Below are 20,351 nucleotides of genomic sequence, written 5' to 3' on the forward strand. Positions count from 1 at the left end.
GCCCATGCCGCCACCGCCACCGCGTCCTCCATCGAACCTTGCGCCACCGGCGCCGCCGCCACCGATCCCGCGCGCGTTGTTGGCGTCGCTGCGGGTCTGGGCGCGCTTGACCTCGACCATCTTGCCCTCAAAGTTGAGCGGCTGGATGTTGAGCACGTGCTGGACGCTCGTCTCGTCCTGAAAGGTGATGAAGCCGAACCCGCGCGGGTTGCCCGTCTCCTTGTCCATCATGCAGTTGCTCTCGATGACGGCGCCGAACTGCTCAAAGTAGGCGCGGAACGACTGCGGCGTCACGCTCTGCGGCAGGCCGCCCACAAAGACCTTTTGCGAGCGCGAAACGTTCTGCTCGGGACGGGGGATGGCCCGCTTGGGATCGATCTGATCGGGTGCAGTGCATTTCAGTCGTTGGACGGCGTCAGTCGGGAGGCGGGTTCGGCTTCGAGGCCAGCGCCGGCCGTGGCCGAACGAGCCGCCACCATCCACTCACCACCTTGCCGTCGAGGAAGTGCTCCCGGACCATGACGGTGTTGACGGCCTTGGGATCGACAAAGGTGAGGAAGGCAAAGCACCTCGACCGGCCCGTTGCGGCGTCTCGCATGATGGTGCAGTGTCCGACCTCGCCAAACTGCGAAAAGTAGTTTCTCAGGCCCTCTGGTTGGCACGGCGCAGGATGGGAGGTGGACCAAAAGGCAAGCGTCAGTAGGCGGACGGGCTGTCACTTTGGCGGTACGAGGGGCCGAGGCAAAGGCGTGGTAGTTACCATCGGTGGTATCCCAGTTCAGCCCGCCAACAAACATCTTGCTGCGAACGCCAGACGGTGGGGCCATCGGTCGAGGAAGGGGCGGTGTGTCGTGTATGGGTAGCATTGCGCGCAATGGCAGGTCCAGAGTACGGGAACGGCGGGCGTGGTGGGGTTGTTACATCGTCCCCGCGAGCAGTAGCGAACGAGCGGTAGTCGAGCGACGGGGCGAGGGTCGAAGGTATCGAAGGTAGATAGTGGGCGGTGAAGGGGGTATGCGAGCGGATCGTAGCAGGGTGGGAACCGCAGGGTCAATGACTGGTCTCGAGACGGCTATCAACGAATCCAACGATGACGACGGCGAGGATGACGACAGGGCGATGCTGTGGGCTAGGAGGGATGGACGACACTCTGCTGCTAGAGGTATGCCGAGGACTGCAAGGACGCCAACAGCAGCGGCACCAGACTCTGGCGAGGATCTGTCTTGAAGGTGGCGTGTAGCCGTCTGTCTGGTCGAAGGCGGTTCTGGGGACCACTGCCACTCACCCTTCTTCTGGCATCTCATGAGGCAACAGGGTCTTTTCGGCGCCGGATCCATCGCCCTTCTCTGGTTTGGCGGCCGCATCGCCGGTCGACTGGCCCGCACCCTGCTGTGATGTGTGCGCGGAACCGTTGCTCTGCTGGCCAGGGTTCACACCTTGTGGCGGCTGTTTCGACGATGACGACGATGCTGCTGCTGCTCCTGCTGCTGCTGCAGGAGGTGGCGGGATGAAAGAGGTGCTCTTGCCGCTGGCAGGAGGGATGAAAGAAGGCTTGGATGGCAGGTTCGAGTCGGAGGCGGCAGGCTGGGTGGTGGTGTCGTCGTTGTACATGATGAGGTCGTCTTCGTCGCCGTCCTCGGTCAGGCCGCCGCCGCTGGTCGGGTTGCCATCGATATCCTGAGCGCCGGTGTCGGCGTAGAGGTCGGCGTAGAGGTCGTCGGTGTCTTCCGTCGAAGCCATGGTGGGCGAGTCTCGCGATAGATGGTCGTGGCCAGGCAGCCGCGATCAGTAGGAGAAGCAGGAGAGGGACGGCAGAAACAAGCAAGAGGCGTCGCCGCGAGACAAGGCGAACAGAGGTGATCGGAGGCGGGCCGAAGCGGTGAGAGCAGTGTAAAAGCAGGATGATGATGATGATGATGATGGAGGTGGTGGGGAAGGGGAGAGCCAGGGCCTGGCCTGCCAGCAGCGGCTACCACAAAGACGCGAGGGGTCGGACCGGCCGCTCGGTTGGTCCAAGCCACGCCCCGCAACCTTGGTGCGGGCGACTGGCTGTTTTCTGCGCCCGGGGGCGGACCCGCCGGCGACCATGGCCTGGGCACGCCTGCCTGCCAGGGCGGGGAGCGAGCACATCGGGCTGCGTCCGCCCGACGGGCACACCCTCGCTCAATCCGGGCCTCGGCTTGCCTGGTGCGGATCGAGGCCTGGCGGGCGGTGACGCACAGACGCCGGACGGTGTGGTCTGGTCTGGCCGAGGCTGGCCTGGCCTGGCCGGGGCACGGCGTGTGTGTGCGGGTTTCAGAGTTGAGTTGAGCTCGAGGTCAGCAGCCTGCTTGCGCCTTCCTCGACCTCCTCCTCAGCCTCCTTAGCTTGCCTTCTTGACCCTCGCGCTGTGTCTCTTCCTGGCCTCTCTCTCTGCTCCTTTTCCATCTTCACCGGCTCGGTCTCGTCATCTCCGTCCTTGTGGGCCATTGCGACACTCGGGACCCTCTCGACAGAGTCCGGTCATCTTGTCGATCCTCTGTCGACGAACGTCTCCTGGACCGACCGCCGGACCGCCTCCGCAGCAGCAGCCACCTTCACACGACGTCGGCCTGCCTCCGAGACATCGAAGTTCAGTCGCCCGTCTACACAGCCACTCGGACGCAGATCCGAAAGGGAACTCCTCGTCAAGGTCGGAACGAGCCGCTGGCGGGCAGGGCCATCTTGTCGGCACGACTTCGATCCCTCTTCTTGGGCGGCCTCGGGCATTCTCTCAAGGGGCCGAGCGTCGGGACAGGCGGTCGCATGTCGGCTGAGCTGGAACACCCTGTCTAGTCACAGCTTCCGTCGCTGCCAGTCACGCCCGCGCACTGGCTCTTGTCGGTTGCTTAGGAAAGGCCCGGCCGTCAGCAGATTCCTTCGCCAACTTTCACGCCGGTCATCGACGCTGCCAGCCAGCTCTGCTCTGTCCCTACGAGATCCGACTCAGCCCACAGCCTCGACGCCACGACCGCAGCAGACCGTATCGCTCCACCAGCTGGGGCAGAGTGCGGCTGCAAAGAGCGATCCCACGATGACCACGAGAAGCACTCGAAGCAACATGAGCGCCAAGGAGAGAATGACCGACGGAGACGTCTACGTCGTAAGTGTGAACCAGGGCTGCCACCGATGACGGCTGCACTGGGCTGGTGCACGCAGTCGCAAGGGTGACGGTCGCTCGCGCTCGAGATGGCCTCGTCATCGCTGACTTCATGTCGCGCCCCATCTCATTGTCCACGCCGCCTCAGTTCCTCCTCCAGGTAGCCTATCACCATTACGTCGGCCAGTCCCGAGCAGAGGCCAAGGCGGCAAAAGCGCGGGAAAGCCTATCGGGCCCAAGCTCTTCCTCGACCGGCTCGTCAAAGAAGACGTCAGAGGGAGGTGGTCGCGGCGATGCGTGGATGAGCCTGTCGGGCCTGGCCGACATGGTCCGCGACGTGGGCGGCTCGTCGTCCAAGGCGGCGCGGTTCCCAGAGAAGCTCATCAAGCGCCTCAACGACCGCCTTGAGCTGATCGCCATGGGCCGCGATCCCAACTTCAAGGACCAGTCGCTGCGGCAAACGATCGGCATCTTCTACGGCACTTTCAAGGAGGCGTCATTCCAGAAGCAGATGAAGGAGAACCGCAAGATCGAGGAGCTCATCCTGATCTTTGTCACGACGGCGCAAGGCAGCCTCAAAAAGCGGCTGCCGGGCGACGAGTGGAAGGAGGAGCTCAACAACCAAGTAGGCCACTTTGTTCGCATCATCCGCGACTGCCTCAAGACAGTCAGCGGCGTCCCGCGGGAGCTGACGGAGCGGCTCGAAGGCTACTCTGCCAAGCTGGTGCCGACGACGTCGGCGGACCAGAACGGGACGAGCGCACCAACGCACAAGGCGCCGGCGATGGCCGCAGTCTCTTCGGCGGACCGGAGCCGGCGGGCGAGCTCGGCGAGCACTCTGGCCGTTGCCAGCAATCCGGTCGGCGATTCGGCCCTGATCCAGACGGTCGGCAGGCTGTTCAACGTCGACCCCGACCAGCTCGCGCGCGACGTCGACTTCGTCAAGAAGACGTGCACCGAGCACGCCGCCATGACCGACCTCAAGCACTGCGTCAAGAACATCAACCTCCAGCAGCCCTGGCCAGGGCGGCGCGAGGACTTTGAGAGCGACGAGGCCTACGCCAAGTGGCGGACGCAGGAGCTCTCGACGCTCTCGCAGATGATGATGGACATGTGCTCTCTCAACCCGGATCTGCTCAAGAGCACGTCGCAGGACGTGCCCGGGCTCAAAAAGGCCGAGCCCGGCGGCGGCGGCGGCGGCGGCGGGCGGCCAGAGTCGATCGCCACCGCCCCGGCCGAGGTGTCGGCGGCCTCGGCCAACGGCGGCCCGGCGCCCGACGCCGAGACGCTGAGCCAGACGGTCGACGACATCGACGAGGAGACGTTCGGCTCCATGGTCTACATCCCGCCAGAGCCCAAGGCCTACTACAAGCGGACGCTGGAGCTGTGCATCGACTATGACCTCGAGCAGATCAAGCACCAGCCAGAGGAGGAGGAGGTGTCGCTCAGCATCCTCTCCAAGCACCACATCGACCTGCTCGACGAGTGTGCCAAGCGGTGGCGGCTGATGGTGCCCTACCGCGCCATCGCAAACCTCGACGTGATCAAGTACAAGTACGACCGCGGCGAGGTGCCGCTCGACTGCATCTCGGAGGCGCTCGGCACGGTGCAGCGGTTGCTGGCCGACGACGACCCCGGGGCGTGGATGCTGGCGGAGCGGAGGCTGCTCGTCCGCGTCTACTCGTCCCTCTTCGAGAGCTTCGTCCGCTTCCTCTACGAGACCTTCCAGGACATCCACAACGTCGAGCCCGAAGAGGTGGAGCCATACTTTTCCATGATACAGGAACTTCACCAGTCCGGCCACGTGCGCGCCGACAAGGACCTGCATCGCGAGCCGGTCGAGCTCGAGCGGCACGTCGAGGAGCTCAAGGACGCCATCCGGATCATGGCGATCCACGAGTACACGGCCAAGACGACCGAGCTCTTTTCGCAGATCGTGGCCAACGAGGTGGTCCCCCTGGTCCAGCTCATCGACTGGCTCGAAAAGGGCGCGCAGCGGATCGACAAGCGGTACCCGGAACCCGTGCTGGGCTCCATCGACCCCGTCTCGCTGGTGCTCGAGAAGCAGGTGCCGCTCTACCTCGACGACCTCGACTCGATGCGAGGCCAGATTGTCGAGCACGCCACGCGCGAGACGGACCCGCTGGCGTTCGAGGACATATTTGCGCTGTACAAAAAGGTCAAGGCGCTGCTCAAGATGCACGAGGCCTTCTGCCCAGGGAGCGAGGTGACCTTCAGCCTCACCGACTGGTTCGAGCCCCACATCCGCCACTGGCTCGTCAACACGGAGCGCAAGACGGGCGAGTGGGTGACCAACGCCATCGCCACTGACGGCTTCACGCCGATCGACAGCGACGGCGCGGCCCACAGCAGCTCGATCGACGACCTGTTCGGCGCGCTCCAGCAGCCCGTCGACTTTATCCAGTCGCTCAAGTGGCCCGACAAGTACCAGAACGCGCGGTTCCTCACCTCGCTCGCCAAGATCATCAGCCGGTCGATCGAGCAGTACTGCAGCCGCGTCGAGGAGCTGTTCATGGAGGAGATGTTCCCGCGCACCGCCGAGAGCCAGGAGGCGCAGCAGAAGCAGTCGGCCTGGATGGTCAAGGCGCGGCAGACGATCTCGGGCGAGAAGAAGGTCGAGCCCTTCCACTTCCAGGACGTCTCGTGCGTCAAGCTCAACAACATCGAGGCCGCGCGCGTTCTGCTCGACAAGCTCTACAACAAGATCGACGCCGACAAGCAGAGCGAGATTGTGAGGCAACACGCGCCCGAGGTGCCCGACAAGGTGCAGCGCGACCGCTTCATCTTTTCCATCAAGATCGTGCTGGGCGAGAACCTGCAGCCCATCCGCGACTCGAGCGCCAACGCCCGGATCGACTCGTTTGTCACGCTCAGCGACGAGCGCGGAAAGAAGATTGCCAAGACGCGGACCATCTACGAGACGTCGGAGCCGCGGTGGGACGAGGTGTTCGACGTCCATGTCGATCAGTCCATGTGGCTAGCGGCGACCGTGTGGGACCGCAAGCTGGTGGGCGACCACAACCTGTGCGGCCGCGCCTACCTGCGGCTGGATCCGCGCTACTTTGGAGACTTCCTCTCGCACGAGCTCTGGCTCGACCTCGACACGCAGGGCCGCCTGCTGCTGCGCGTCAGCATGGAGGGCGAGCGCGACGACATCCTGTTCTACTTTGGGCGTGGCTTCCGCTCGCTCAAGCGGGCAGAGAGCGACATGGTCCGGATCATCGTCGACAAGGTGAGTCAGGGCGGCACTCGTGGGGGATTGGCAGGGCATCGTGTCACGGCGCGGCGCTAACGGCTGACTTTGTCCCTTCCTTTCTTGCCTTGGCTCTGCTCTGCTTCGACCTGACCTGCCCGATCTTTTCGCTTTTTGCAGATGTCGATGTTTATCCGGCATTGCCTGTCGCGCACGGTGCTCAAGACGCTGGTCAAGACGAGCGGCATCAACCTCGACAAGGCTCTGGGCAACGTCAAGGCGCTCTACGCGTCGGCGCTGGCGAGCACCACGGCCAACGCCTCGATGATCCCGCCAGTCGAGTCGGAGAAGCCCAAGAACCGGCCGGCGCAGCTGTCGGACCACGAGATCGAGGCGGCCATCACACCGCTGCTCGACTACCTCGACGAGTGCCTGGGCACGCTCAAGAGCAGCCTGAGCGAGGATGAGGCGCAGCTGGTGCTGACCAAGGTGTGGAAGGAGGTGTTGAACATCATCGAGGGCATCCTCGTTCCGCCGCTCTCGGACGCGCCCTCGGACATGCACCAGCTGAGCGACAAGGAGGTCGACATCGTCTTCAAGTGGCTCGGCTTCCTCAAAAACTACTTCAACGCCTTTGACGCCGAAACCGGGGTGACGCACGGCGTGCCGCTCGACGTGCTGCAGGGCCCCAAGTACCGCGAGATCCTGTCGTACCTGCTGCTGCACGACCAGAGCACCGACGAGCTGATGATGGAGTGCGTGCGCGGCATGCAGGCCAAGCTGAGAAAGGCGCCGACGCAGCGGTCCAAGAACAAATCGGTGCTCAACCAGCGCTCGCTCGGGACCATCAAGAAGCGGAAGCAGGAGAAGAAGGACGAGGAGTCGACGTCCAACACTGACATGGCCATGAAGATCCTGCGGATGAGGTGCGTAGCGTCGACACGGGCTGGCGACGAACGTGAGCGCGCTCCACGGTGCTGACCAGCTTCGCATCTTGTCTCTTCGCTGCTCTCTTCTGGTCGCTTCGACAGGCCGGGAACCGGCGACTTCCTGACACAGCAGATGGTGAGCGCGTCGAAGCCGGCCCCATGTGCGCTCGCGCGAGGTCCGAGGAGTCATTGCGCTGACCGGCCCACGACTTTCGTCTTCCTTCATCCTATCTCCCTACAGGCGACGATGAACACTTTGACCCAGGCCGTCGGCGGCTCACCAGCGCGGGCACGGCCGGCCGATCGCCGGCGCGAGTCTCGTCTGCCGCCCGGCGCCAACTCGCCGCTGCCACCGGTGCCCGGAGGTGCCGTCTACCGCGATTCGAAGCAGTACTATCGCTGATGCGATGTGGTCAAGGGGCGGGAGCATGGTCTCTGCACCATCCTAACGCGTCGCTCGGCCTGCCTGCCGGGAACGTCGTCCTGCCCGTCGTCTTGTTGTACCTGTCATTCTCGCATCGAGTCGGTGTCGCCTCGCGCTCACCTGCCATTATACCCGTCCGCTCATGGTCTTCGCTCGCTCTGAGGCTTCACAGCATGGCCGCTCAGCTGGCCGTTCTAGGAGCAAGCTAGCCCATGTTGCATGCTCGAGACGGCTGGGCCCATGAGCGGTAAGCCATCAGGCTCGTTTCCCACGGTGCGCAGCTGTGTCGAAAAGGCCCATCCAGCGAGATCGACGTTGGCGACCCGGGATCGGCACCGGAGCTACACACGCCGTTGATGTTCGTCGTCAAGGCGTCCAAAGGTGTACACCTGCAGCGTTCAAAGCCCGACCGGGAGGGGGCGAGGATCTCTGGACAAGGTCCATTCGCCGGAGGCATGATGCGATCATCTGAGAAAGAACGTGCACGGTCCCTCTTCCCAGAATCTCAGCATCGAGATTGGCATCGCCGCTCGAGCCTCTTGCCACTGAACAGCGCCATGAAGGGGACCGGGAGCACGCGGCGACATGCGATCGAGGCAGCCGGCGCATCCATTGGGAAGCGGGCATTGGCGTCGTCCATGAGCGGCCAGCCAAAGCCGTGGTATGAAAGCAGGCTTGGGGATCCAACGCGACACGGTCGAGCCTGTCGCGGCGCCTCTGCCCACCGACAGGCCGACCGCAGTCTGTCTCGGAGCCTCGGTCTGGCAGACGCCCTGGCCAGCATGGAACGGCGTGGGTGTGGGAGCATTCCTGCACAGCACAGGCACCCACCTACCTATCTACGAACAGTTCTGCCTTCAGTGCGTGTTGGTCTTCCTGCCATCCGATGCTGCGTACACGGCGACTAAGAAGGCCGAATGCGGATATGCCTCTTCCTCTCTCGCACGCCCAGCCAATGGTGCCATGGGGGATGACAAGGGGTCGGGGCTGATGGCGATGGCGATGGCGGAAGAGGCGCGTGGTCTTCGGAGTGCAGCAGAGTCCCTGGTTCATGGCATGGCCGAACCAAAGGCGGCTTCGAGAACCCGCCGCCGAGTCAGGAACCGGGCCCAGGAGGCAGGCGGGGCCGAAAGGCGTGTGAGCGTCTGCGATGATGCTACGGTGGCTAGGTCTTGCAGCAGCTGATGCGGAATGCTGGCCGTTCTCAGTACGGTGGCAAGATTCATGCCTTGACCCCGTTGCTGATCTCATCTGTATAGGAAGATTACGGGCGGAGGAGAGATATCTCTGGACGAGGCGTGGCCGGCCATTGCCCAGGTGGCGCCAGTCGCTACCTAGCGCGCTTCATGCGTCCAAGCCAACCTGCTCGCGGCGCGCGTCGCGATGGACAGCAGGTCAGGCCTTTGGTGAGGCTTGCGCTCCGTCGAGCGTGGGTGGCAATCGTCGTTGCCTAACGACGGCGTCGTCTGCACCCAACAAACCATCACCATCATGCAGATGCTGGGAGCCAGCGCCGCTGCTCGCCTGCCTGCTCTCCTCTTCTGCCCTCGTTGCAACAGCAGCAGAGCACGCCGCTTCGACTCCCACGCTCCATCCATCAAACCTTACCGTGCCACGACCAAGGCGAGCGCATCTCGCATCGCTCCAGCAGCAGCGTCCTTCAACTGCACCTGAAGTCGTGTAGAGCACCGCGTCCACAGTGCAGGCCTGGCATGGCCTGGCAAGGCGAGGCGAGAACATGGGTGGCGCGGATTATGTGCGATGGCGTCGCGAGGTATCTCTGCCTCACGCAGACGCAAGGGGCTTCGGTCGACGCCCATCATCGATGTCGATGGCGCCGTACTCTACGCCGCGACTCCGGGCTCTGCCGCCCCCTCTACCTGTTCCCGAACCTGCACGCTCTGCTATGGTACCTACACACGCGCTGTACGCCGCCACCGGCACGCTGGGCTCCATATCGCCCTCCTCGGAAACACCATACGGGCCTTGCCGAGGCGTCCTCCCTCGCAATCGCAAGCAAGGTACCGGCCAAGGTGATACTGCAGCGCAAAAAGATGTCGGCGTGCTTGCTCCCTTTCCCGCCCGCGCAAACGAAAGGTGTGGCGTGGTCACCAGCATCCTCGAGCTTAATCGCCCCTGCCCGCCTCTTATGAGTGAGCCGAGCGTCATATCGCGCTCCAAGGTAGGCCCCCCTCGGCATCGCAAGGTGCAGCACCACCCTCTCACCCATGTAATCCTCGAACACTCGGCAAGTGGTGCGCAGACGCCGCTGCAGCGCTAACGCTCGACGACGATCTTGAGATCCCATGGCCGAACTGAGATGCGCCTGCTCGCCCAGTCGCTGCACCTCCGCCTCGACCTGGAGCACATCTCATCATAGCTTTCCCTACCATCATCGCGGAAGCAAATGCCGGGTGAGGCCGTCCTGGACGCATTGTTGCCGATATCGGGAACACGATGCTGGCGCAGCGTCGCCGGGTGCCGCAGCCAATCTATCGAAGTACACGAGGATCGACGGTGCAAGGGGTTTCGCCTCTCGTCGGCCTGATCCACGTTGAGCGGCGCCGGGATGGGCGGGCACGCCAATCGGCTGGACCCTTGTCGGCGCGGCGCGCCCGCGGAGCTCCTGCTCTGGACCATCTGGCTGTCTGGCCATCGCCTGCCTGTTGCGTCTTCCGCATCGTCGTCGACCCCCGCCCGTCCATCGCCCGTCCATATGATGGAAGATCTCGACTCGATCAAGATCCAGGTTCCGCCAGATAGGGAGCTTACCTACGCCCGCAGCATCTGCCGGGGTGGCAGGCATCGACGTGCCCCCCTTCGATGATGATGGCCAACCCGGCAAGGCGCGGGATGTGATTTCACGGTACAGGCCGCATCGGCAAGACGTCGCTCCTGGCGCCATCCTGTCTCCTATGGTACAGTACACGCAGCAGACCACCGCCCACCTGATGCGACAGACGGCAAGGCCACCGCACCTCGTCCCCTCATGCCTGCTCATCACACAGACTGTACAGCACCTGCCAAAGACTCTATCTTGCTCCTCTTTCTGCCGTGGATAGGCAAGCAGGCGTCGCCAGCAGAGTCCAAAACCCGCTGGCAGCGTCCCGCAATTGCCGCCCTCGAGGTTTCCGGGCCGCCGTACCTGACCATCGCATGAACGCGCGGGCGCACGAGTGCGAGGGAAAGGGAGAGTCGGGAGAAGACACTCGCGCCGCGTGTCCTCCGGCAAAGGACAGGCAACCGCTCATCTGCCTCGATTTCCACTGTACTCGACTCTGGCTAGGCCGCACTTCCGCAACAGCAGAGGGGAAGGGGCGGCCGGCGATTTTTTCTCATGTGCTCGAAGAGCAGCGCAGTGTGCAGGCAATGACAACCTCAGGTCCGCAATCACCAAGGCGACGTCACGCACAGGTTGTCGATGCACGGTATCAACCAAAGCCTAACTATCGGCCAAGTCGGAAAGCAGGCGGTTGCGGGAAAGAACGTGGCAGGTGGGCAGGCGGGAACAAAGAAGGACGACGGGAAAGGCGGCAGGTGGACGTGGCACGGCAGGGCTGGCAGGGCACGAGGGTACCCAGGACAAGGTTCAGGTCGACGACAGAGGAGGTGGTGGTGGGAGGGGCACCACATTCCTCGTCGCTGCGACAACGAAACAACGGCACCGGCTCACCACGCGGTCGGAAGCTGGGAGAAGGAAGCCAGGCAAGGGCGCCTACATACGGGAACACAGCAGGGGTGAACGGCCACCGGTATCCGAATTGTTGGGGGCAAAAGCGCACGATATCGGCCCCTCGCCTGCGACGAGATTGCGGGCGAGGGGCCCGGCAGGGGAGCCAACAAACGAACGCCGCTCGCCTGGTCAAGGTTGGCAGGTGTGGCTCTGCCCTTGCGCCTCCTTATCTTACAGCACAGTACGCTCTCGAGGCGTAAGGGAGGGTGAGGCGGCGGGGGTCAGGCAGGGTGTGCGCCGACCAGCCGACCCTGCAGGAAAAGTCGCCTCCGGCCCGTCTTCGCGGCACAGGTCCACCGCGAAAGTCGCGCTGTTTGGTTGACACCGTGGCGTGGTCCGCCTGCCATCGCTCAGCTGAGGGTCGCGTTCATGAATGACCTGGAGCTGGCCAGGTTGCCGAGCAAAGGCATTGGGTCCCTGAGGACCGGACGACGATGTCAGAGCACGGCACAGTGGGCGTGCTGCGTGCGCCTGCTGTATGGACCCAGGCAAGGATGCCGTGGGACTGGCCGGACCGAGGTGGTGAGGCGAGCTCCAAGAATGTTCCCTCTTGGAGGCGGGTTTGGTCATGAAGAGAGAGGTACGTGCGCTGTCCACACGGAGGATGTGCAGTCTTTGCCACCGGTCCCCGGTCGGGAGAGGAGCTGTGGCAGGCCTCAGCCAGGCGAGAGCGAGTGGCGCCGCCATCCTACAGGCAGGCAGGTAGGGTTCAATGGATGGACACCACGCCCGGCCTGATTTCGCCTCGCCTCTTCTCGCCGGGCCAGAGCCGTTGTACGTACATACGCATGTACATACAGTACCCGACTGGACCCACGGAGCGAGGCGAGGGCAGCGAGCTACAAGCGAGCGAGAGCGGTCCACAAACAGGCCCATGTCTTAGAGAGAGGCCACCACGAAAACCCTCTCGAGCCCCTTGCATTCAACATCTCGGACCCTCGCCGAGGACGTACGGCCGGCCGTAGGTACTTACAGAGTAAGTACTGTGACTACTCACGATTTCTTCGCCACTCGTCGAGAGCTTCGGCCCGCCTCTGCACTGGCCTGGGTGTGTGCGTGTCGACGACTGGGCATGCTCGGTGTGGCCAGCTGTCGCAAGGATGATATCTCTTCGCAGGAGACAGCCCTACAGGCCGCAGCGTGTCTCGTCAGCTGCTCCGGAAGCGCACCACAGCGGTACAGATTGCATTGCGCCTGTGATTCCTGCCTGCCGGCCTGCGCTTTTTCGCGCAGATAGCGAGCGCGAGAGCATCTCAACGCGCTGAGCTGCCGTTCATGTGCAGCGCAGGGGAGGGCGCCCGGAAATGGTGGCCGACACTTGGCTCGGGGCGGTGGCATCGGCATAGGCCGGCCGATCTCATGGTCATGGTCTCTGGGCGCAATCGGCCCTGGAGCCAGCGCATGCACGCAGGTCCGGCCCTCGACCGAGGAACGGCACAGCTGCTGGGCACGGGCGTGACTCCGTTGGAGGATCGGAGTCGGGAAAGGCGACATTCCTTGTCACGCCCACTGGCCCGTCTTTGCGCCGTAGGGGTCTGCCAGCCAGACCCTGCCCGTGCCTACCGCGCCGAGCAGCCTCCAAACCCCGCCCAGCCTGGCCAGGCACCTGGTAGTTAGTCGACAGAGTGTTGGGGAGCGGGGCGGGGCGGGGGCGGACTCTCGAGCACCGCTCAATCGTCCACGGTACAGATCTGGGAGCAAGGCGCGGCCATCAGACAGGCTAGGCACGCACCCCGATCTAGCCGCTTCAGTCGCTCGGGGGCAGCGACGCGCCTCGCCAAGGAGCCCACAAAGGCCGGCCGGCCTGCAAGTCTGGGAGAGGGCGGTAGCACTTTACGCGAACATCGCGCGATCGATCGATCGGACGCGCCTGCGCGCGACGTGTAAAGTGGTGCGGCCCCTCTCCTCCGATCTCGGACGCGGCCATACCACGCCCCCTCTCTCTACCGATGCCCGCAGCGGCCGCGATATGAGAGCAAGTCATCGACGATGGCGGTGTCAGTAGTGCTCTCCGTATCGTTGCGTGGGAGTGCAATGCCCAACGATAGACCAAGGCTGTGCTCGGGGTTGGTGACATCCTCGACCCGCATTCCACACCGACGGCGGCACACTTCCGCTTCGGCTGGCCCGGTGGCAAACGAAAGAAAGGGGAAGGAGGTGCACGCTGCTTGTCTTGGCTGTCACCACACTACGCACGCCGGGCCGACACGATCCCGTGAGCGAGCGATGTGTACGCTTTCGTACGTGCAAACGTGAGCCGCACTGCCACGAACGACGACGCACAAGGCGGCAGGCGGGGGTCGAGGGCACGGGGTACGCGTTCTGTCGCAGCTCAACATCCCGCTGCGCTGTCCGCTGCCAGAGAGAGTTCGGCGAGACAAGCGAGCCATGGCGCGGTCACCGCGTATGTACAGGCTGTTTGGGCATCCTCGCCATAATTGACCCGGAGAGCGTGGTCGGGCGGTAGAGTAACTAATAGAGTGGGCCTGGTCACCAGATCGTCGAGCCGGGCCAGCTAGTGCCTGCCGGTCGAGGAGTTGGGCATTCGCCACACGGTCCAGATCTGCACCCCGCAACAGTACTCCGACCGCGTCGACGAGCCGCGAGCGAGCGAGCGGGCCGAGTTCGTGAACGGGCACCGATGCCGTCGTGGCCAAGACGAGGCTACAGTGGGGCAGCTCGACAACCGGAGGGCCTGCCAGACGGCTCTCTGGCTCGCGCGCGTGCCTCGAGTGTCTCAGGGCGTACATGGAGCCAGCTTGGCGCTGGACCCCTTTGACGGCCAGGGCAGCGCAGGTACCGCCCGGCCCGTGGACCCTTTGTGTCGCTTTCCTGTCTCTGCCTCAACTTGAACCTTTTCCGGCCAGCCTCCGAGTTCCAGCATGCTTCAGGACCATTTTCTATTGTCCCGCCCTCGTTGACACCTCGGCGAGTGGATCGAGACGGCTAAACAGGAACACAAGCGAGGTTGAGTGTGCCCATCTGAACGGCGTCGCCGAGCCCAGCCCAGCCCAGCCCAGGCCAGCCCGACCTACCGATTGGATTGTTTGCTGGATGCTCATTCCAGTCCTACGTCTGAGCTTAGGTACGGTGCGGTACGGCTCCAGTTCTGCCGCGCCTGCTGGCCCCCTCCTATTTCTTTTATTTCCATTTGCGGAGAACCAACCGTCAACGGGGCCGGCCTGGCAGGCGGGCGGGGGCCCAGACGGAACGCGTGATTACACCTCGCTCCTCCCGGAAGTCTTGACTTCTGCCGCTAGCTTGACCGATTGACTGACGGTATGACCGGTCGCCTCGACATGCCCACGCCCGCTCCTACCGCTCCGGTCAGGGTTCCCTCCATCTCCCGGGCCTTCCGCTGCCAAGGCCACATCACGATGACAGGGCTCCTACAGTACCCTCCCTCGCACTGCGCCCCACAGCAAAGGTCCGGGCAATAGTCCTGTCGGTTGATTTCCACCTCGGTCAGCCTCTCCCTCGCCCCCCCTGGGACCGATGCTCTGAGACATTCCACCCAGCGATGACAGACATGGGTCCTTCGCGACACGGCTTCAAGAGCAGCAGATATGTAGGTACGTCGGTTGCAATGCAAAGAGGGAACTATGGAGTGCACTGGCAAGACCAGCAGACAGCAAGATGGGAGAGACCGGACAGGAGGCTGATACATGCAGCTCCAAAAGGCGACCATCGTTGGGGTAGAGCTACAGTAGCGGCGGCGGTGTGCGTGTGTGGCGGCGGTGGAGGGATGGTTGCAGAAATACGTTGCTGGCGGTCGCAGCTATAGCTAGAGGGGGGGAATGGATGGTAGAGGGGGCGTAGCGATGTGGAAGGCGACGAGATGCAAGGGGCGTACGTACTACGACAACGACGACGAAGACAAAAACAGGGTGCGGGAGCAGGGACATAGTATACAGGTCTCGAAAGCGTTCAACGAGAGAAGGTGTGCTGGGCTACTGCTGTATGAGGTGCGGCGAGGTACGGGGTCCAAAAAGGAAAACGAGGGGAATGGTCGGGGTCGGGGTAGCGAGTGGACGACGAGACGAGGGGAAAAGAGAGAGGGGGAAAGAGAGGTATAGGTTCCTGGGCCCGAGCGCAGGGGACGGCGATTTGCGCCTCGCCTGCCTGGGCGTCCAAAGGGTCCACCAGAGATTGAAGGGGTTGCGTGTTTAGCAGAAGCGAGCGATCCGGCGAGGATTTCCACCGGGGGCTTGGGCGCGGTGCGGGTCGTGTGTCAGGACTGCTCGGGATCCCGTTCTATGTGTGGTGTCTCGCTTTCGAGAGCGGCAAGGAGACGAGGTAGTGTCCAAGAAAACAAGGCGGTCGGTGGCCTGGACTCTCAAGGAGCGAACGGAGACGCTGGATAGTTGCGAGCGCGCCGGAAGAGGGTGGATTGCTTGGCAGCGTAGGCCGGCTGCCTGGCCGACTTGCGCGAAGGCAAGCTGCCGAAGCGGTTATCGCGCGCAAAGGCCTGTACGCCAGCCGCAAAATGGGGTGCGGCTTCTTCCCACGCGCCGCGCGTGCACTTTGCATCCTCGTACTGGGTCTGCGTGCCGAATTGCAGAGCAGCGTCCAGGCTCGAAGCGTCCAGCAGGGCCTCGGGCACATCTGAGTCCGCAGAAAGCCCTTCGGCGTTGGCGCCAATGACGAGAGACTGGAGGTCGAGCTCCGAATCGGCATTGGGCCTCTTGCGTAGGTTCTGGAACGCGCTGCGACCGTGGACCGCCTGGGCCGCGAACTCGGGCGTCGGTGGCAGGCCGGTGTACGACGCTGAGCTGCGACGGCTCTCGCCGCTCCCGCTGCGGCTGGAGCAGTCATCCGAAGCAAGCTCATGGTCGGCCGCCGACTCGGGCGAGCAATAGCTGAGCTCAGGCGTGGGCGCCTCCTGGATAGGCTTGACGGGGTACGACGTGGTAGGGTGATCGACGCGCTGGCCCTGAAGCTTTGCTGTGGCGTTCGTCGCAGGCTCGCCCGTAGAGTAGACCCAGTTGGCGACGGGAGCGCAGGTGTAAGGCGCCGCCTGAGGTACGCCTTGGACGGGAGGGCGAAGTTGGACCTGGACAGGTGCGACGCCGTCCTGCAGCCTGCCGTCGTCCTCGTGCCATTCGGCATCGCTTTCGCTGTCGGTCGAGTCCGGGTCGTCGGAGCAACTGTCTTCGCCGCTGTCGCAAGCGGCCATCTGCTCGGGCAGGTGGCGCTGGGGGCAGCCAGTGTCCTGAATGGGGATGAGGGCGGTGTGGGATCCGTGGCGAGCATGCATGTCGAAGAGACGCTGGGTCTGCGCGAGCACAGCTGCCTCCTGAGCGGCCCGTGCAGCCTCGCGCAGAGCCTCCTGCTGCTTGAGGTGGAGCTGGTACTGAGCAGCGGCGGCGGCGGCGGCGGCGGCGGCCTTCTCTGCTTGCTTGGCCGCCTGGACCTGCTGTGCGGCCACGCGGACCTTTTCCTGCCGCGCCTTGATCTCCTCGGCGGTGGCGGTGAGGCGGTCGACATTGCGGATCATCCGGCGGAGGTCGCTGATGGAGCACCGCGACTCGGAGCGGAAGGTGAAGATGCGCTTCAGGATCGAGTTGACGCCCTCCGAGATCGGGAGGATCTCCTTGAGGAAGTCGGGGTTGCGGAGGTACTCGCGGAAGGTGTCGTCAGCCGGGCAAGCCTGCTTCCAGGGGTTTCGGCCGCAAACGAGGTTGACGAGGATGACGCCGAGCGACCACACGTCGTTGGCGGCGGTGTTGTAGCTGGCGAGCCGGTGGGTGATGCCGCCCTGACACTCCGGACCCATGTAGAAGGTGCTGCCGCAGCCGAAGTCGGAGCTGATCTTCTCGCCGGTGGCGAGGCCGAAGTCGGCTAGCACGACCTTGGCGCCGCCCTGCAGGCAGAGGATGTTTTCGGGTTTCAAGTCGCGGTGGTAGATGCCCATGCTGTGGCAGTACTCGACAGCGTCGAGGATCTGGTCAAAGACGTCGCGGATCAGGGCGTCCATCTCGCGTCGTGCTGGGGTGAAGGCCAGGTCGATCGTCTCGCCGGTCTCGGGGCACCGTGGAAGGGAGTGGGCTGGTGGTGCCGGCACGGCGTAGCGCTGAGCTTCGGTGATCATGCTGAACAGGTCGCCGTCGGGGCAGTAGTCGAGGACGACATAGACGCAGGGGTCCTCGGGGTTGTCGATGACGCGGTGGAGGGAGACGACGTTGGGGTGAGCCGAGGCCATGGTGTGAAGCATGATCTCGCGCCTCTGAAAGTTGCGCTGGCGGCTGTCGAGACCGACTTTGTTGAGGCACTTGACGGCGTAGTAGCCGCTGGCGGGGCCGTAAGTGGACGCGAGTAGCGAGGCGGATGCCTGCTGGGATGATGTCGAGGCAAAGGGCTGCTGGTGGAGCGGATGGGTGACGTCGCGTGCAAGGTAGACGACGCCGTAAGCGCCAAGACCTAGCACGGCGCAGAGCTCCAGCCGCCCATCGGCGATGCGATGGCCGATGAGGTTGCGGTGCTGGTGCGCGCTGCTGGCCGCTGACATGGCGAAAGAGGATCGACACGGGTTGGGTGTCGCGACCCCAACGGCGTGTGGTGTGGTGGGTGGGTGTGCGTGTGCGTGTGTCGGCGCGCCTCCGGGAGAATGAGAGACGGTAGGCAGCGAGGCCCTCTTCTAGTGGCAAAGAGGCTGGTGCCCGAAGATGCGCAGAGCAGAGCAGAGCAAGGCAGGCCGCAAGACCAGCTAGTTGGACGCTGGAGGTGGGCCGAGGGACGATGGCAAATCGAGATGTGCCGAAGGATCGAGGGCCGCTGTGGTGGCGGATGGGCGGATGGCGGTGGTTATTGGAGTCTGGAGGGCCGCTACGATGTCAAAGTCGATGGACAAGAGAGGCACAGAGAGTGAGAGTCGTCGTCGTCGATGTTGGTGCCGGGAAGGAAGGAAGCAGAGCAGGCGGGGAGGGAAGAGCCGTGGAAGGATGGAAGAAAGAGTCGCGGTTACCAGAGGGGGTACCTGCGGGTTGCCGGTCGAGGGGGTGGCTCCTTTTGACCAAAGTCGAGAAAGGCGGCGGAGGCTGACGAGCGGAGAGAGGGAGGGGCGAGGGGAGGGCCGTGGAAGGAAGCAAGCAAGCCACGTCGAGGCCGAGATCTGATGTGGTGCCGATCCGGGTAGAGTCGACGCTGATGCAGGGTTGTGACTATACGAGCTTGGCTGAGTAGGATGCTGGGTTGGGTTGGGATTCCGGAGGTCGAGGCTGGGGGAGGCAAGGGGGTTGGAAGGTTCAGGACGGGTTGGCTGGCACGACGGACCGGGTTGTCAGAGGGCTAAGGGGGGGACAGATGGTGGAACGAGGTGATGATGGAAGATGATGATGCTCGCTCGATGGCGACGGAAAGGCTGAGAAACGAGCGAGCTCAGTGCCAGGCTGGGCTGGACAAGGGAAGGAGGGCAAGAGGGAGGGCGACAGCGACGGCGATGAGGGCAGGCAGGCAGGCGTCAGGAGGACGAGGGACGACGAGGGGAGGAGGAGCGGCATCCAGGCGGATGGGGGGCGGAGGGGGGTCAAGTAGGGTACCTACGGTCTGGGTGACGGCGGGGGTGGCAGAGTGCCCTGCCTGGGCTGCCATGCCTCGCTGTGCTCAGCGAGGGAATTGGGTTGGGCAGGGTCGGGCTGGTGGTAGTGGTGGTGGAATCCAGCGGTACGTCAACCAAGGAATTTGGCCCCCCCAGGCTGGGTGAAAGGCTGAGGGCGGCCAGGGCAGGCCCGCCCGGCCAGGGTCCTAGACGATCGTCGTGATGGCAGTGGAGCGGGCCATGGCCGCCTGCCCCTCGATCCAGGAGGATCGGAGGCCAGCCGCTCAGAGGCAGCGCAGGAAAGAAAGGGACGGGGCGAGGGTCAGGCCAGGCCAGGCCAGGCGCACACGGAGAGGCTGCAAGATGAGAGAGGCCGACGAGGGAATTAAGCAGCGCCGGCAGCTGGCTGAGAGGCGGCGCGGGCTCGAGCTGGATTTTTTTTTAAGAAGGACGAAATTGAAAACAGAGGCAGCGGCTGCGTGCCTACCGTCCCGGTCTCGCGATTCCCATTTTTTTTTAAGAAAGACAATTAAAAAAATTGGAGCCCAACGGCGGATGGCTCCATGGGTCCGGTGGGAACCAAGCTCGGGCTTTCCGTGCTGCCGCTGCCCTGACCGACTGCACCTCCCCTCTGCAAATCGACGCATGAATGCCTGCCTGGCCACCTTCCCCCATCCGGAAAACCCGACAGACCTGGGGGTGTCAGTCGAGTCCCAGCAAAAAGCAAGCAGCAGCAACCGCAAAGCACAAGCAAGCAAGCAAGCAAGCAGCCTCCGACCGTCCGAAATCCCGCCGCGCCATGAGGCGGGGCAGGAGGCAGGCGGGTGGGTGGACACGGATGAGCTAACTTCGGGGCCTAGGCAGGAGCCCGGCCTAGTAGAGGGTCAAGCTTGCGCTTTCCTCGAGCTTCCACCACGCCGTCCGACGTCCGGGGCACCCGCCTGCCTCCGTTCTATGCGCTCGGCGACGGCGAAGGCGACGGCAACCATCGCGCAGCCCATCGCAGGAGCGGTACTACCTGCCACGACTGACCTCTGCTCAGCCACCACGCTAGATGGGGCGTGTGCGTTGCTTTTGATGGGCTGCTACCGGCCTGCACGTAGCGCCCCAGCCTCCCCGCTTTGCCTGCTTCTTCTGCCCGTCACACGTATCGTCGTGCCTTCCTTACGGCTCTTGCTTGATGCCCAGCCCCGACGAGGCGTCACTCATCCTGCGGCAATGCCATCGGGGTGGTTGCCATCGGAGCAACCGACGTAGTTAACGCTGCAAGACATGGCCCCGCGCCGGAATCGGCATCGAGAGGGAGGAGGGGACGGGGTGGAACGGGCAGGGCTGTGTGACAAGGGGGCAGGTCGTCGCGATCGGGGAACTATCTTGGCCTGGCCTGGCCTGGTAG

The 20,351-nt window shown here is 63.9% G+C and overlaps 3 protein-coding genes across 3 annotated transcripts in view; 1 reads left to right on the plus strand and 2 right to left on the minus strand.

Moving 5' to 3' along the window:
* The window catches only part of PFL1_01596 (uncharacterized protein), a gene marked incomplete at both ends in the record, with an annotated part of 2,916 nt that extends 1,176 nt beyond the window's left edge, over positions 1-1,740 (minus strand). Inside the window, 4 exons of the mRNA XM_007879106.1 lie at positions 112-378; positions 488-651; positions 761-801; positions 1,286-1,740. Coding sequence (XP_007877297.1) covers positions 112-378; positions 488-651; positions 761-801; positions 1,286-1,740 — 927 coding nt within the window. The remainder of the gene's footprint in view (positions 1-111; positions 379-487; positions 652-760; positions 802-1,285) is intronic.
* Positions 1,741-3,052: 1,312 nt separating this feature from the next.
* Positions 3,053-7,664, plus strand: PFL1_01597 (uncharacterized protein; the record flags this gene model as incomplete). Its single annotated transcript, XM_007879107.1, has 5 exons — positions 3,053-3,121; positions 3,267-6,371; positions 6,513-7,258; positions 7,364-7,397; positions 7,503-7,664. 5 exons carry the CDS (start codon positions 3,053-3,055, stop codon positions 7,662-7,664), a joined length of 4,116 nt encoding a protein of 1,371 aa, XP_007877298.1.
* Positions 7,665-15,754: 8,090 nt separating this feature from the next.
* On the minus strand, positions 15,755-17,926 carry PFL1_01598 (uncharacterized protein; the record flags this gene model as incomplete). The annotated part of the gene is made up of 1 exon (XM_007879108.1): positions 15,755-17,926. The coding sequence occupies one exon, from the start codon at positions 17,924-17,926 to the stop codon at positions 15,755-15,757; it is 2,172 nt and encodes a 723-aa protein (XP_007877299.1).
* Between the last annotated feature and the right edge of the window lie 2,425 nt (positions 17,927-20,351).

Source organism: Pseudozyma flocculosa, assembly GCF_000417875.1.
Source record: "Pseudozyma flocculosa PF-1 unplaced genomic scaffold scaffold00004, whole genome shotgun sequence".
Classification (NCBI taxonomy): Eukaryota; Fungi; Basidiomycota; class Ustilaginomycetes; order Ustilaginales; family Ustilaginaceae; genus Pseudozyma; species Pseudozyma flocculosa.